The sequence below is a fragment of the Harpia harpyja genome, chromosome 5 (assembly GCF_026419915.1).
Source record: "Harpia harpyja isolate bHarHar1 chromosome 5, bHarHar1 primary haplotype, whole genome shotgun sequence".
Classification (NCBI taxonomy): Eukaryota; Metazoa; Chordata; class Aves; order Accipitriformes; family Accipitridae; genus Harpia; species Harpia harpyja.
Genome location: NC_068944.1, coordinates 33,207,950 through 33,223,707, shown reverse-complemented (window position 1 = coordinate 33,223,707; position 15,758 = coordinate 33,207,950). Strand labels below are relative to the sequence as shown.

At 41.0% G+C, this 15,758-nt stretch overlaps 1 protein-coding gene across 1 annotated transcript in view; it reads right to left on the bottom strand.

Moving 5' to 3' along the window:
- Window positions 1–15,758, bottom strand: part of LOC128142405 (chloride channel protein C-like) — an 82,490-nt gene that overhangs the window by 40,217 nt on the left and 26,515 nt on the right. The window contains 3 exon segments of the mRNA XM_052788465.1: window positions 13,694–13,763; window positions 13,765–13,863; window positions 15,452–15,623. Of these exon segments, the coding sequence (XP_052644425.1) occupies window positions 13,694–13,763; window positions 13,765–13,863; window positions 15,452–15,623 (341 nt within the window).

Below are 15,758 nucleotides of genomic sequence, written 5' to 3'. Positions count from 1 at the left end.
TAGAGAAGGGCCATCTGCTCCCTGCTGAGAGAGACAAAGTGCAGAGCCTTGGGACTTGGCTGCACGAGGAAGTTAGCGCTCGGTGAGCTTGGGTGTGAAATTACTGCATATTAGCTACTCTGCACTAACTGCCCATTTGGGTACCCTTAGTGCTTGGAAAGTGAAAAACAACATACTTCACCTTCAAAAAGGAGCCCGCCTAACTGGCGCAAAAGCACTCTTAAAGCTAACCTGCACAAAAGCACTCTTGGTAGGTCCTAGAAGCATCCATCCAGGGAATTAGTGCCAAGTAACTAGCAGGCTGTAAATTCACACCGGAGCTCCCAGCATACTAATCCTCCCAGCAGACAGGCCCCTGTAAGCCCAGAACAGCAGCCAAGCAAGCCCAGCCACAGCCCAGCACCACTGGGAGCCCATGTGGTCCAGGGCTGGAAGGTTATGCAGCTGCTCCTTTAAAAATACCTATGTGCTAAAACCAGTTCCTAAAGAATTTAAGAAAGGAACAAATTATACAGAGTGTTACAGAGGGAGAGATAAAATAAAGGTGACAAAAGCAGAGAAAGGAAGGGGGGAAGTTGGGGGCAGCCACCAAATGCCTACAACTCTTCAGCCATTAAATGTGATGTTTCATTTATTGATATTCATTCCAAGCCTGCATTCTAGGGGCTGCTCTTTAGGATGCAATTTACTCTCTGTGCATATTGCCAGATTTTTTTTTTTCCTTTTGATCCTACGGGTGCAGCAGGCTGTGCCAAAAATGTCTTTGCCTAGGGCACCCGTCTATGCAAAGCCAGCAGCACTAATAGGCGCTGGAAGCACTCGGCGCTGACACTTCATACATCAGCAGCCTAGTAAATTGCACTTATTTTTTTTCAATATTCTCTCTATATACAAAATCTTGAAAAATGTCGTTTACACACACATGCACACAGACCACAATTAATTTATTAGCACAGTTATTCAAACCTCTTCAAATATCTTCTTTGTCACCGGAGGCACTTTTCAACAACCCCCACGGTCCTGAATTTCTCAGGCCTCCACATCATTACAATCTATTAGGCACCTTCATGTTAGCTCTGTTTTATTATATAACACATAATTATGCATTTCATTAACAGCATCACCAGGCACGGTACATCAAACGGAGAAAGGCAGCTGCCCAGGAAATTCAAAAAGATGCAGTTTACTTAAAGCTCACTGTTAAAAACCTTCCCCCACTTTTCAATCAAATTGTGGTTAACATGTTTCAAAGGTTTTACTCCAGCTCAGAGAACAGAGTCCAAACAACCTCATTAGATGCAAGGCTGCTGATACAGTGAATGTTCCCTGAACCCTTGTTATTTCCAATAATGTAAAAGAAAAGATCATCAGCCAGCTACATAGTGCAAATGAATTTTCTTTCTTTTGCTGAAAATCCACTTAGCAAGAGAGCTCTCTTGCTACTTGCAGCCTATAATGACAAATGCAGAAGAAAGGGCCTATAAAAAAGAAAAAAAAAAAAAACTCCAAACTTATTTTGTAGTCAAATTCATTTTTCAAGATTTGTTCAAATAGAAGGGCTGCCTGGCAAACCGAACAAACAAAAGACAAAATCTCCTTCCTTCCCATGATATAAAGACCATCATCCTTGGTAGAAGCAAACTCTCCAAAAGAAATGTTTTTGTCATTCTTCACAAGGTTACATGCATTTAACTGAACTGAAGGGCCTGGAATTTGGAAAATGTTTGGGAAAAAACAGGCAGCTACTGGACAAAGGTACAAGACAATATGTCTGAGAGCGAGTTTAAAAAGGGGGTGGATGGCAAGGGACATGAAGTCTTGGTACTACCAGCCCAATCCAATAGTTTTGGAGTTTAGGCTGCAGCTGGCACAAAGCACCAGCTCTGGGCACAGTTTCCCAGTCTCCATGCCACCAGATTTTGTGGAAGAGTACACACTCCGCCAGGAAAGCACGTTTCATTTCTCTCACATACAAACAGAACTTCTCTCATTTGAAATTTTTGCTACTATTGATTAAAGACACCAAGAAAAAATTGTTCACGGTCAACAGAACATTTCCAAAGGGTGGAGGGCTTGTAGTCAGCAGAAAACTTTTGATCATTTTTTTCTCCGAGCAAATGCCAACAAGGTTGCAAGCTGATCGCTTGACGTAAAGAAGGGAAGGAGAGAACAATTCCCTATTCATAGCAGTAAAAGAGCTGTTCATGCAGTTTTCTTGAGAAAAGGAGTTTATGGAGATAACGTCTCCCAGGATAAGTTATTTGTATTGTCACAGCCAATTCATAAACACTGGAGATCTGCATATCAATTTCTTTAATCTCTGGATTATGATCTGCTGGCCTTTAGCTACCTGGGCATTGAACATTTGAGTCACTTTACTTCCCACTTAATAATGACCTGACAAACTATGAATTGAAATGCCATTATCATGGTCTGTTATGATCATCTGGGATTATGCCAAAAGAGGAACCTTCTTCACTTATTGACCCAGCTGAATACTCCCTCCCTGAACTTCCATTAATCTCTGCCTTTAAAACTAAGTGAAAAATATTCCTTTCCTGTGCACTTCACCTTTAAAGAAATCCTTTAAAGTCCTAGGACTACATCCATTAACTTAATTCACTTTACTGTATCTCCTTATCACTCATCACCATCACTGCTGGAATTTTTTGGAAAAGTGGGATGCTGTAATACAGTAAACATAAATCTCCTAAAAGGACACGATTGTCATGCTAGCCCTGAAAAGTTATGCATTCAAGTTCCCTCACACTGCTGAAAATGATTATTTCTTGCAGCCTCAGGCACACGAAGCTGTGCATCACACTCTACAAAGGGCGGCACACCCCGCGTAGGTTCACTGTGAGGACGTCCTGCCAAACCCCAGTGCCAGGAGGATTGCACAATTAGTGGGATTCTTCCTCTTCCAGAGCTCAACCCCATTAACTATTCCAGGCCATTACAAGGACTAGGCAGCCTCTAGCACCCTAGAGCTTAATTACTGCCAAGACAGAGCACAAAAAAATATCTTAGCAGAGGGCACATACTTTTTCTCTTTAAGCAAAGTAGTTCCAATTAATCATGCTTGTGCACTGCTTCTTAATTTAACTTGATTTGTAACGTTCAGTGAGATCTCGTCCCAGTTTTCTCTCATGTGAATTTAAATATTTGGGTGAGTTTTTCTGAAGCCAACCAGCATTTTGTTGATGATTTCCTTGTTAAAAGAGAGAACAATTTTTTCTAATTCCAAGACCTAGTACAGCAGCAGGAGATTGCTAAAGAGAATGTAGAAATACCCAGCACAGCTAAGTAATCCCTGGAAACATATCAAAATCCTTTGAGACTCAGTCCTTGGGAACTTGGATGCAAGATGCTATGCAAATGTTTGATTTCTTGTTTCAGTCCCTCAAGGCCTATAAATACACCTGTTTTGACAGGTTGTGGCAATGGATGCAAGCGATACTGGAAACAGTATAGGTGATAGCAGCAACTTTTGCCAAGATCCCCTGGAAACATATCTATCAGTGAATTTTTTTTGTAATCTGGCTCTTTATCTTACGCACCTAACAGATACCAAACCCTGAAAGGAGGTTTCAAAGCCACCCAAATCTGTGTCTCAGGAAGGTAATACTGGTGCATGTTGTGTCAAGTGAACCTTCTATTAATAAAAATAGCAGCATTGTGTATGTGCATTGCTGAATATGCCTAAACATTCAGCAGGCTCACGTATTAAATCTTTTCAAAACAAGCACTGTACTGTAAAATAACCCAGCTAAACAACCTTATACTTTTTAACCCACAGCATTGCAAAATTCCTTAAATTATGATTCACAAGCATTTTTTTAAATAAGATAGACAACTGCAATGAATCTCCGTCGTATTAAAGCGATGCTAAAACCAACATCTCCAGAATGCCATGATTCTTATGGCCCCAGCTCCTAAGGTCTACAAAAGGCTGGAGAAGAAATAGCCCTGCTACTACAACAGCTGCAGACTGGACAGTGGATTTGCCGAGGCTATTTGATAAGCGCTCTATGTCACAGGCTGCAAACTTCATTTCAGCTCTAACTTCAGTAGGAGATTAGACATTAAATATCAGAACAGAAAACTTACAAAAGCTTGTTGCTTTCAAAATGAGCACAGGTATTCATTCACTGAGCCTCCAGTTTCTTAAAGAAGTGCATTACAAAATCTGAGGTCCTGAAACCGTTCCCCGTCCCCTTCTCCATGAGAGTACAGTTTCACTTATTTCATTTTCCAGACAAGCTACTGCCAAAAAACACACAGTGCTCTTCCCCTAGTTGGACCAAATTCAACAGAAAATAGTAGGACTTAATGTATTTAACAGTTTGCTGATTATGCATTGTTACTCCAATTATTTTGGGATTAACTTGAATAAGACTAGGATTGGTACAACACTACTCTGCATCTCCCCTTCTTTGTAAAAAGGTGATATCACTTGCAATCTTGTTCTGAAATAACAGTAAACATACCATTCAAATACACCGGGCTCCTCCTGACAGGCAGTGTAAGCAGAGCGAATGCTTACCCTGTTAAGAATAACTGTAGGCTTGGAGATTTTGAAAAATTGTTTTGACTAGGGTTTAAACTCTTCATTAGAAAAAAATCAGGCAGCTTAGTAACAGAAAATTAGGCCCTGTCAAAACAACTTCTGTGAACCATCTCAGGTGTAATCAAAACCAGTAAGTGAGCCCTAAAGTATTTTAAGTGTGATGGGCTGATGCATTAAACAGCCTAGCACTGGGAAGAACCTGCCAAATGAGTTTCCAAATAATTAAGCACTTCCTCTGCCTGCTTTGAAGGAAACATTATGTGAAAAATCTTGAATACTACACATTTGTCCCAGCTTCTGCAAAAGATTTTCCTTTCCCCACCAAAATCAGGTGGAAAATTAACCATGTGGCATTCTCTCCTGGGGAGTTAAAATGAAGACTGTGGCCGTGCAGAGAGTCCTGACCAAAGCTAAATTCAGTATTGAGTAACCCTGCTGGAGTAACCGTACTGAACTATTTTTAAGCATCTAAGGAGACAAGAATTTGAACCTGACTGTTGAGTGGGCACATACGCCTTCCTGCCTTTTCTGGTAAGGACTCCATAGTACGTGCCTTATTAAACAGCAGCACAAAAAATGCTCCCTGATCCAGAGCACGTACATGTGTACTCATTCTAAAGCAAGGGTCAAAATCTTCTGTCATCTACACCAATGTAGCACGACAGATGCTGACATGACCTGTCATGAGCCACTCATACTCTCTCACACAGGAGTGGCTCTCCCAACAGGCAGCTGTGTGCTCCATATCATTTTGTCTCCAGAGCACTGGGCTGTGTTCGCCCCAGGAGCCCAATGTCCAAAATTTCACACCCTTCCATCTTGACCAAGTCAGAGAAAGGCACAATCAGAGGTCTCCCAAGGTCTGTGCTGCCAAAGTGCGCCATGAGGATGTATTCATTTTTTACAGTCAGTTCTTGCCCTTGTCTTTGTCTGTTCCCTCCCAAGTATTGCATACACTCTGCTAAACAAGGAGGAGAAAGGGAAAAGTATGACTCAAGCCTTCCAAATAAATTCTCTTTTCTTTGAACAAGGGTCAGGCTGAGGAAGAGTGTGAGATGGGAGCAGTATAACCAGAGTAACCTGAGGTCAGTCTTCATGCTGTATGATCTAAAGCACCAGACAACTCCATTCCAGCTATCTCCACAGCTGTGCAACTCCGTCCTTTCTAAAGCCAGGCGCTGCTGTTTCACAAGTTGCACCAGCAACTGCAGAAGTCACCTGCTGCTGCATAACTCACCAGTGGACAACAACCTGGGTGGCCACTGCCAATTTGGGGCGTTGTTCTGGTTTTTTGAGAGATGCAAGAAAGCAGCTCAGGTCTGGCTCTGCAAGCTTGCCTGAGACACAGCCATCAGGCACTCAAGAGTTTTTCTGTCATCGCTCTTTCATATTTCAAAATGAGAGGAGAGCCGGTGCTAGGACAGGTCCCGCTGGCTACCATTTATGCTCCTCTTTTCTGCAATGCTTCTACTTTTCCACGTGCTTTCACGGCTTCCCCTCGGTGCCCGCCTCCATTCAGTCTTGCTCACGACAGCAGCACACCTTTCACCAGAGTTCACCACCATGTGTGTCCTGGACCCAGTCTTATTCCTCTTCCAAAACACCAAGGAAAACATTGAGACTGCAACAACAGAACATGTTCTTCTACCCATCTTGAGCAGAAAGGAGGCCATGCTCCTCCTTGGGGATTTGCCTCTCTCAGGACCTGCAGTTGGAGCCTCCTTCCCACCGACAGACGGTGTTCAGCCCAGCAGCTGCTGGGTTGTGCAACCACTTGCTCCTGTTTCAGCTGGGTCCAATAATCAAACGGGGATTTCTGGCCCCAAGCCCCCATTCATTAGAGAACCCGGCTACATGGGGTTTTTAATTCAAGATGATAATAAATGCCTCAGGCTGGAAAAAAAGAGATAGGCTTATTGTGGTAGCTTTTGTCCCAGAGATAAATCATTTTCTCAAAATTTGGAAAAAACACTATTGGCAACATTCTGAAGGTTTTAAAGTTAAAAATATAACAAACCATAATGGTTTCAGATGCTTTTCGTGACAATGTAACTGAAAAATATCTTTAATTTGGAAACAAATTAAATTTGGCAAAGAATTAGTACATAAAACAGCCCAATTGCATTTTGTAATCTGAAAAAAATTAAAAACAGATAAGATACTGCAAATTAAAAATAACTTCTGCACATTAAATTCTCATGAACTTTCATTAAGGTTTGTATTACATGTCCCAAACGTACAATAGTATGCTGTAATACATGAGATGGCTTTATTTATAAAATACCTTTAAAGCTACTGAAAGCTAGAGCCAGAAAAATGACTATATAAAAATGTTATCTTCTCACATTACAACTTCATTTCCAATGTGTGTATTTAAAACAGAGATGCAGTCTCAATTTCAGTATTTCAGATGCACAACTGAACTTTCTAAAAGTTCAATGCCAATTGAATCCATGTACAATTCAGTCATGTCTGTTTATTTTACTGATAACATCCCGGTGCCAAAGCTGAAACAGCTATATTAGAGATAAAGCTGGATTCTCTTCTAATTTGTGAATTACCTACAGACTAACCAACTGTCTCATAGTTGCAGTTCTTCTTTACAGATGATGAATGAATGAATCAGAGGGGACTTGTTCTGACTTTCTTGGGCCAGGTTCACAAGGCTACCATCCAGAAAGAAAAAGGGTTTTCTTTCATTTTTCCCTACAAGCATACATTTTTTATGAAACGTTCCAGTGACTTGACAAATTGTTTATCATCCCTACAGAGCAGTATTTTTTAGGTTAAAACCCAAACAGCTTTCATTTGGAATGCTATTTTGGTGTCTCTTGAGATTTTTAAGGTTGGATTCAGCTTGGCCTCTCAGATTAAACTACGTCTCCCACCATGCACCATGTATTGCCCCCTCCTTCCTTGAACATAACAGGAAAGTCTCTTTGGTGTTTCATGGGATATTTTCATTTCTTACAGAAAAATGCTAACATGGAACAACAAAGCTTATAGCAAGACATTTTCAATATTTTTTCTTTATTTCTGTTTTTCATATGTTCAACTTTTTGATGAAATGTCCAAGGTTTTTTTTAAAAACAAATCTGAAGGCCTCATTTTCAGTCAAAAATAAAGTAGAAGGGAGTTTTTTGAAATCATTCTAACCAGGGTGGTGCTGAAAAAACAAGCTATTGCAGACTTCCATGTTTATAGTCACTCCCACCACAAAGCTAGGCACTGAAGAACATCTTGCTGTATTTGACCATAAGTTCATATTGATCTCATTTGACCATAATATTTTTCATGTGAACAAGAAATTCATGTATTTCAAATCAGCCTGTTCTCCTGCTTGCTGGTACGCCAAATGCGTACTCAGCACTCAGAGAAGTTTTCTCCTCACACCTCAGCAAACTGTGATCCTTATCAAGGAAAGGATTGCGCTTTGGATGGCATTACAAACTTGGAGGGGAACTCCCTTCTCTTCAACTAGTCAGATGTTATACCACATTTTATGTGCCGAAAACAAGACTGGTTGCTTTTAAGACCAGAAGGACCGATTAAATCATTCAATTTGACATCTTGCAAAATATCCAGCTTCCTGTAGTTACTCATGCTGTAAGAAGTGCCCTGAAGAGCTGTCATGGACCGAAACCAATAGCCTCCATTTTCTGAAGCCCACAGCAGGACAGTGCCACAGCTCTTGAGCCCTGTCACTTCAGGGTCAGCTGCTTCTCCGTTCAAGAAGAACATGAGGGCACCAGTACACTGGAATGTGCCAGCATTCATTTTGTGCATTTAATAATTTACCAAAAAAAGTAAGACAAACTAGATGGAAACTACGCATTACAGAAAGGCACCTGGGCTGTAGTTGGTGTTTTAAAGCCAGCTGTTTAAAGGGTATTGTTGTTGTTCCCTTCTCTTACTAGAGCAAAACCCAAGAAGACCACAAGTACATGGACAAGTCTCGCATAAGGCACAGTTTGCACTGAAGACCCTTTGCACCTCTAAGTCCTGCCAGCTCTGCAGGACCACCTCCTTGAGTAACAGCCAGCTCCCTTTGCAGGCTCTCCTCGTTGCCTACACAACAGTTCCAGGCACTCATAAACCAGAGGGGGACAAACCCCGGAAAACGGCTATACGAGACATTTCATACCGTGAGCTGCTTCCGTCCTTACTTTCCCACTCAAGGAGCAGAAGGAAAGAGGGAAAAGCAGGAGGTCCAAGTGGCAGAAACAGCCCCCACCCAAATGGATGTGGGTTCTGCGCAAGGCAAACGGACACTGCTTCATGTGACGAGGAGCACAGGCACCGCCAGAGCCATCCTCCCTCCCTTTTCAGGGAGACTGTGCCCTGCCAGCAGCCAAGTAAAACAGCGATAGGTAACTGGGGGCAGCAGGAAGGTTGGAACTGAAAACTCAGGAAACATTGTTCATGTTCTGACAGACATGCAAACCATCACAGGAAAAGCAGTTCACCAGGCAACACAGCATTTCTACTAAAAAACAGTCTATCTGCTTCTAAACTTTTTAAGATCTTGCCAAAAAAAAAAAAAGGAAGAAAAGCAGCATGTAAGTTAATTACATGCCCACAAAAATCACTCAAAAGAGCACAGTATTAATAATTTGCAGAGGTGAGCAGGGGAAATTCACAGAAATGCTACAAGGTATAACCAGATACCAACCAAGACCCAAACCCGGCTGCTGGCAATCCAGTCCGTGGCTCTCCAGCACCACAGAGGAGGAAGCTGAAGTGGAAAATAACACAGTCCAACTACTCCCAGCATGTTGAAAGGCACAGCTATACAGACTTTTTCTGGCATACCATTAGACAAGAATAAATCCCAGAATTTACACCCATTAACAATTACATTTAATCCAAGCACGATACATGTCACAATTTTGTTGCCCAGTTCATGTACAGTTTATCCATCTTTGCCTGTAGAATAGAGCTGTCATCCATTAGATCAGGCCTCACTCAAGAGAAATTTGATATAAACCAATGAGAATTCCTGGCCCTCTGATGGTCTCTTTAGCAGCAACACAGACAAGCAATGCTGTGAGCAGCCGGGATTGTTTTCACTCTTTGGTCTTCGAGCACCAGTTATGCGATATTACCTGACACCTCCCCTCAACAAGGAAAGACTTAGAATTTATATTTGTTTTAGCATTTTCAAAACCATCCTTCCTGGTTGCATCATCATTACTGCAAATGGTTCAAAATGCAGCATCTTGCAACCTACAACCACTGAGCAACACAGCGCTCTTGTGAAAAACTTGCACTGGATACCAGGCAGTTTTTACATGTATTTTAGAAGTCTGGTGCTTATTCTTCTTACATCTTATATCACCATTCTGCTCTTCTTATAACTTCCTTCTAGTTAGTTGGATTGGGTGGTTGTCTGTGCTGTATTCTCACATCACATCTGTAAAACAAGATGTGTCTGTCGTATCTACGATAAGTGCCCAGAGCTGATGCTCTACTTAAATTTCTTGTGAAAGGACTTAAGCTTCTTGAGAGTGGCTCTCTCAGAGGAAGGGAGAAGGGTAGCCACAGCATTTGCAACAATACATCCTGCCTATAATTTGAGGTAAACACATTTTGCCTACATTAGAAGTACTGAAGAAATAGAGAGAGAGAGGAGACGTTAGGGTTTAATTGCTACTACCTGCTGATACAGCTATTTTATTGCACTTATTCAAGATGACCTGTAACACTACTGTGAAGCATGTCAGAAGTATACACTACAACTGAGGTATCCAAATAATGCAAAAAATAAATGTTCATTTTCATTTCTTAATGGAATGTGTATAACAAATATACCAAATTTCCTAACTACAGGACAGTGGTCACCTACAGCAGTGTAGTTTATTATATACAGTGCTCTGCCAGTGTGCCTGTCTTGATGTAGGCATCAGAGAGCAGAAAGCACAAACAAACCTCATCTCTGAGTCTTCAGTACTGTCTTATGAATACGGCTTGTTATTTCTGCTGTATTGCAGACTCAGACAGACATCAACAAGCAACTTTTCATAATGCTCTGAACCCCATCGGACAGTCATTTTATCTCAGTACCAACATCATGCCCATAGGCACAAGCAACTCATTCACAGCAGCCACACCCGCCATTAGCAAGAGACTCAAGGACAAACCTTAGGCGATTTAAGCCCCTACAGAGATTTCCCTTTGGTTTACATAACAACATTGCATTTCCCCTTCCAAATCCTAAGGAATACTCTATTTTCTCCTTTAGTCTACATCTGTCAAAAGCCTGATATTTCAGTGTTTCACACTCAGAGGAGGGGTTTGACTCTTAACCTTTTCAGAATTAATTGCATTCCCCATATCCATCAGAAGAGATTTCTTGGAGAAAAAAATTAGGCCAATAAACTGATATACTGCTTTAATTCTGTTTGAACAGAAGAGGCAAGGAAGGGGTGTCAGGACTACTTTCTGTCGTGTGTAATAGAAAGACAGAAAACTCAGGGAACAAAGGATCCAAATTGGTGCAAATCAAGCTTCTCTCAGCTTGCACACAGGGGCATCACCAGTACTGGACAAGAACACTAATCCTAGGCTAGCCCAGTGCCACCTTTCCTCTTTAATCCTTGCGAGGCAGTGTTATTGAGAAGTAAAAATACAAAAGGAACAATAAAAATACAGAATAACCCAGAGACAAAACACACCGTAGGAAGATGTTATTCCTCTTCCCAAATTTAGAGCACCCTGAGGCCAGCAAGATCAGGACACATGACATTTAAAAAGACGTGGGAGACAGAAGGCTGCGGAAAGGCAAGTCATAAGGCTGGTCCTTGTACTTGCCAAGGAAAATGTCACCACTTCTACCCTTTGCCACAAAGAGCCGAGGATGAGGGTCAAGTGTCAGCATGGGGGGTAGGAAGAGGCAGCCAAGAAAGAAGAGGTGGGGAGATGCCTGTGGGGTCTGCCATGAGAAAAAAAAAAGAAAAGCATCTTACAAACCTGTTCACTGTAAGTCCCACATTCATAACTGTTTCCAAATGGAAGGCTATGTGAAAAGCCAAAGCAAACATTCTCAATTCTTTTTGAACCCATCAGACAATATAGGAAAAATATGTGCATTTTATGGTTTGAGGGCACAACCTTTTAATTATGTTTTTGCATTGTCATGTCCAAGACCTTTTTTCTCCTCAAAAATTAATATTTCCTCAAGCAATGCAGCTATTTATCTTGGATGAACATGAATTGAAACACAATCTGCCTCTGCAGAGAGAGGCGCAGAAGAGTTATAACATGACACCTAGGGGAATTCAGAACACATTGCAATGCAATCCTCATTTTTCTAGTGCCTTTTCAACTGAGTTTCCTACAGTTCCCTTAACAGTTTCCAGCTATTGTTTTGCATATGCCGTAGATGCATGCTCACGGAGGCACTTGGGAAAAAAAAAAGAACAAGTGCAGGTAATGGGGAAGGCAGGGAGAAATTGAATCAAATAAAATGTAGGCTTTTTCTCTCTACTGGAGCCGAATGAAACACAGTTTTGTCATCCAAGACCAGCAAGTGTTCTGGCACATAATCACCTCTCACTTCCCTGTGATGAAGCACAGCCTCATGAGCACAAAGCTAAGGAAGATGTCAATCAACTGCTTTTGCCACTAAGGACTTTATCTGCAGCAAGACCATAAAGTAATGGTTTACAAATTATATTTAATGCAATGGTATTTAAAATGTATTGAGCCATTGCAAGAAAGTTCAGGTCTATTTTGGAAAAAGCATACATTTAGTGGTAATTGGGGCTTTCAAAAAACTTACACCTAGTGTTCAGGCATCAACTTTCCCCCCTTCAAGTCTTACAGACTTAGTAGCTGGCCAACAAATCATACAGTAACTTCCAAAAGATGCATAATGGCAGTAATAGAAGAAAAAATACCAGAGTGTGTTTGTACTTAATGGATAAGTAAGTGCTAAAGTACCAAGAGGACACTGAAGGAGGAGTTTTTCCATAATCAATCTAATTATTATTTCACAAGAGAGAAGATTTTACTCACATACAATACCTTTCAAGTTAAAACATCAAAAAAATGCTTCCTACACAATTTACACAACCTATCACTAAAATGAACCTAATTCGGAGCGAGTGCCGATAAACAGCTGCTTTATCAAACACTGCGCAACAGTCTACTAGGAGGGAAAATCCTGGCTTGGTCACTCCGGGTGAATTCCGACATCTGCAAAGATTTTAATGAGATCCTTTTGGGCAAAGCCAGCCGGGCAGCCAAGACGGCGTTTAGTCATGGGTGAAATTTCCACACACAGTAACACTCATAGGACTTGAATGTCCTGCCGTGGAAGGGTAAAAGCTTCCCCCTTGTGACCTCAAGATCACTTCTGTATTGACTAAGCTGAATTTCAGCTGTGCCTTGCAACTCACCATCCCCAGGTGTTGCAACCAGGAAAAGCAAAGAACATCCTATCTAATTACAAGAGTATCATTTGCAAATCCTTTAGCTTTCAGAGGTTTGCCTGGAAAGTATTGTACTTCAGACTCAAAATGTTCTGTTATAAAAGGAGGGGAGCAGGAAACAGAAATATGAAATTGTTCCAAGTGAATCTCAAAATTTTGAAATCTATAAGGCATAAATTTACCAGAGAGACCTGGGAGGCTTCCCATTGCATCACTTGACTGTACTACTGCAAACGTTCACTTACTCCATCCAGAAGGCCATATTCAGCCCCAACATAAAAAGGTGCATTGCAAAAGGCCCTCAGCCCCCACAGAAGTCAATTCACAAGCCAAGCAGTGTGATCTACTATTTTTTTGTAATCCAGAAGAAACAAAAGATATATATTCTGTTTTCTTGTCTGTAAAGCACCAATGCCATTATCATTTCTGTAACCTCCAAAAACTTAAAAAATAGGAAAACAGATAGTCAGATTTCTCAGTCAAAGTGTTATTTCCAAACTTACACTTCATGAATAAAAGGTCCCAGAAAAAAAAACAAACCTCTTCAGGCAAGCTAGAAATAGCCAGGCCAATAACTTATTTCTCTGAGGTTCAATGTGCGTGGGACACCACCTGTGGTTCATTTAGCTGCAGCAGCAAAAGCTCAACTCGATCTTGGCTACACAAATACCTGAAAACTTAACATACTTACCATTATCACAGTGAGGGAGATGGTTAGTCTTGACACACCACTGAAAAAGGAGGCAGCTCCAATGGCAGCAGAGACCTGGATCAATCCATGCTCCGTATTCATTAGTTTGAACACCAAAAATGGAAACAAGAATCAAACCAATTATCCTGCCATACAAAGCTCCTGTGTACCTGTATGCAAGAAGAAAAAGAGCAGTCCTCTTGCCAATGACAGTGTTTTCTAGAAATGCTTCTAATATTCTGCTGATCCCAGATTAATTTTGTCAATTTCTGTAGCAACTCCTTTCCCAAGAAAAGCTCTAGCATCCTTCCTTAGTATGAGCATTTACTTAGTGCCAATCACTAGCATGAAACTGCCAGATTTACCATACTTTGAAGAAAAAGGACTGTCGGCATGTCTTTCTTAATGTCCTTCAAAGCCAAGTGAGAATGAACCTTAGAGGAATATAGTCAAAAGTATAGGTCACAGATACACACACTGGGATATTTCAGATAAAAGCCTGCACTTCTAGAGCTCCAGCCTTATATATTTTCTTAAAATTAAGTCTACCTGTGCCCCGTAAACCTGGCAAGTAAAATATTACAGCCATATAACAAATGGGCAAAATGGAATAATAGGTATTAATGACCTGCCCAAAGCTAACCAGGAATGAAGCTGTGAAGAGAACTCAGGAGTCCTCAAACCAACCATAAGCTACACTGAAGAGCAAAAACAAAATTTAGCACAGTTGGGCATATAATTGCTGGTGTGATACACAGCATTTAATTCCATAAGCAAGGAATTAAATATGCAGATTCAAAGATCAGCCAATGAACGGGATTCGTACAGACATTCCCCTTCCAGAAATGGTGAATAATTATTATCTATACAATAGTCATATATATGATATATATTATCTGATTTAGGGAGCATCATCATGCACCATTACACAACTTTTTCCCATTTATTCATGCAATTGATTCATTTTATTGATGGATGCAGCTCTAGTAGTTCTAGAATGGTTACAAAAATTAGGTTATCGGGTCAGAAACACTGGTGCTGGCTGACAGACTTGACTATCTATCCAGCTGAGTATGCCATGTTTCAGCAAATACTGCATATTAAAAATCAATTTAGACAACAGTTTGGGGAGGGTAGGAGGTGAATACTCAGGGGTATGGCAAAGGCAAAAGGTTGTACACACAATTATTTCTATTCAGTTTTTTCGGTATTTGAATTGCATTAGGCTGGATACCCACTCTCCAGCCATGACTCTTTGCTTGCTGAACATTAAACCTCTCAACATTACTGTAAGAACTTTGCTCTAGTCTACCACAGCTTTCTAAAAAGTACAACAAAAGACCTAACTGCAGTTTTCTCCAAAGTCTAGGGTGTTGATGTCCAAGATTAAGATTCAGGCTATTATGTGCATAAGAAACAGATGAAAAGTCTGGATCTGAACCCGTATTTCTACAGTTACAGAGATGGAGCCAGCAGCCGAGACTCTCGCTGGGTCCCCAAAGGATTCAAATGATCTATACTTGGAAAGTACTCGTTTTGGCTATGGGCCTTCCACAGCTATTCTCAGATGATTTTTCTTCATTCTTTTCCACAATTTTAGCATCTCTTTCCAGGCAAACCATCCTGTTCCACCTATATAACCTCCTCCAAGCAATTATAGCTTTGCTAATGCCAAGCTTTCAGCTTACAATTCAGATTGTTGCTACTCAATACAGGCCTTTTGTACAGGAAGCTCAAACCAACATGAGTAAAGCTTACAGCATAGGAATAACTAGGCCACTGGCAACAGCAGAACCTGCCGTCCAACAGCTGAGGATGAAATAAAATGCCAAAGCAGTGCAGAGGGATGTGTATCCAAACTCTTCATGAGTCCCACGTTTAAAAAGATATGTGATCCCTTGCTTCCCATTTTCAACTAGAAGAGCAGCAGCTGCAATACAGAGGAATAGATGTGGAGAGATACAAAACATTAAAAGGATCCTTTACAAAAATACAGTTTGTAGTAGTTCTTATTTGCCTAAACCTCATAAAAAATCAGCAAAGTACAGAGATCAGTTAATTGGAG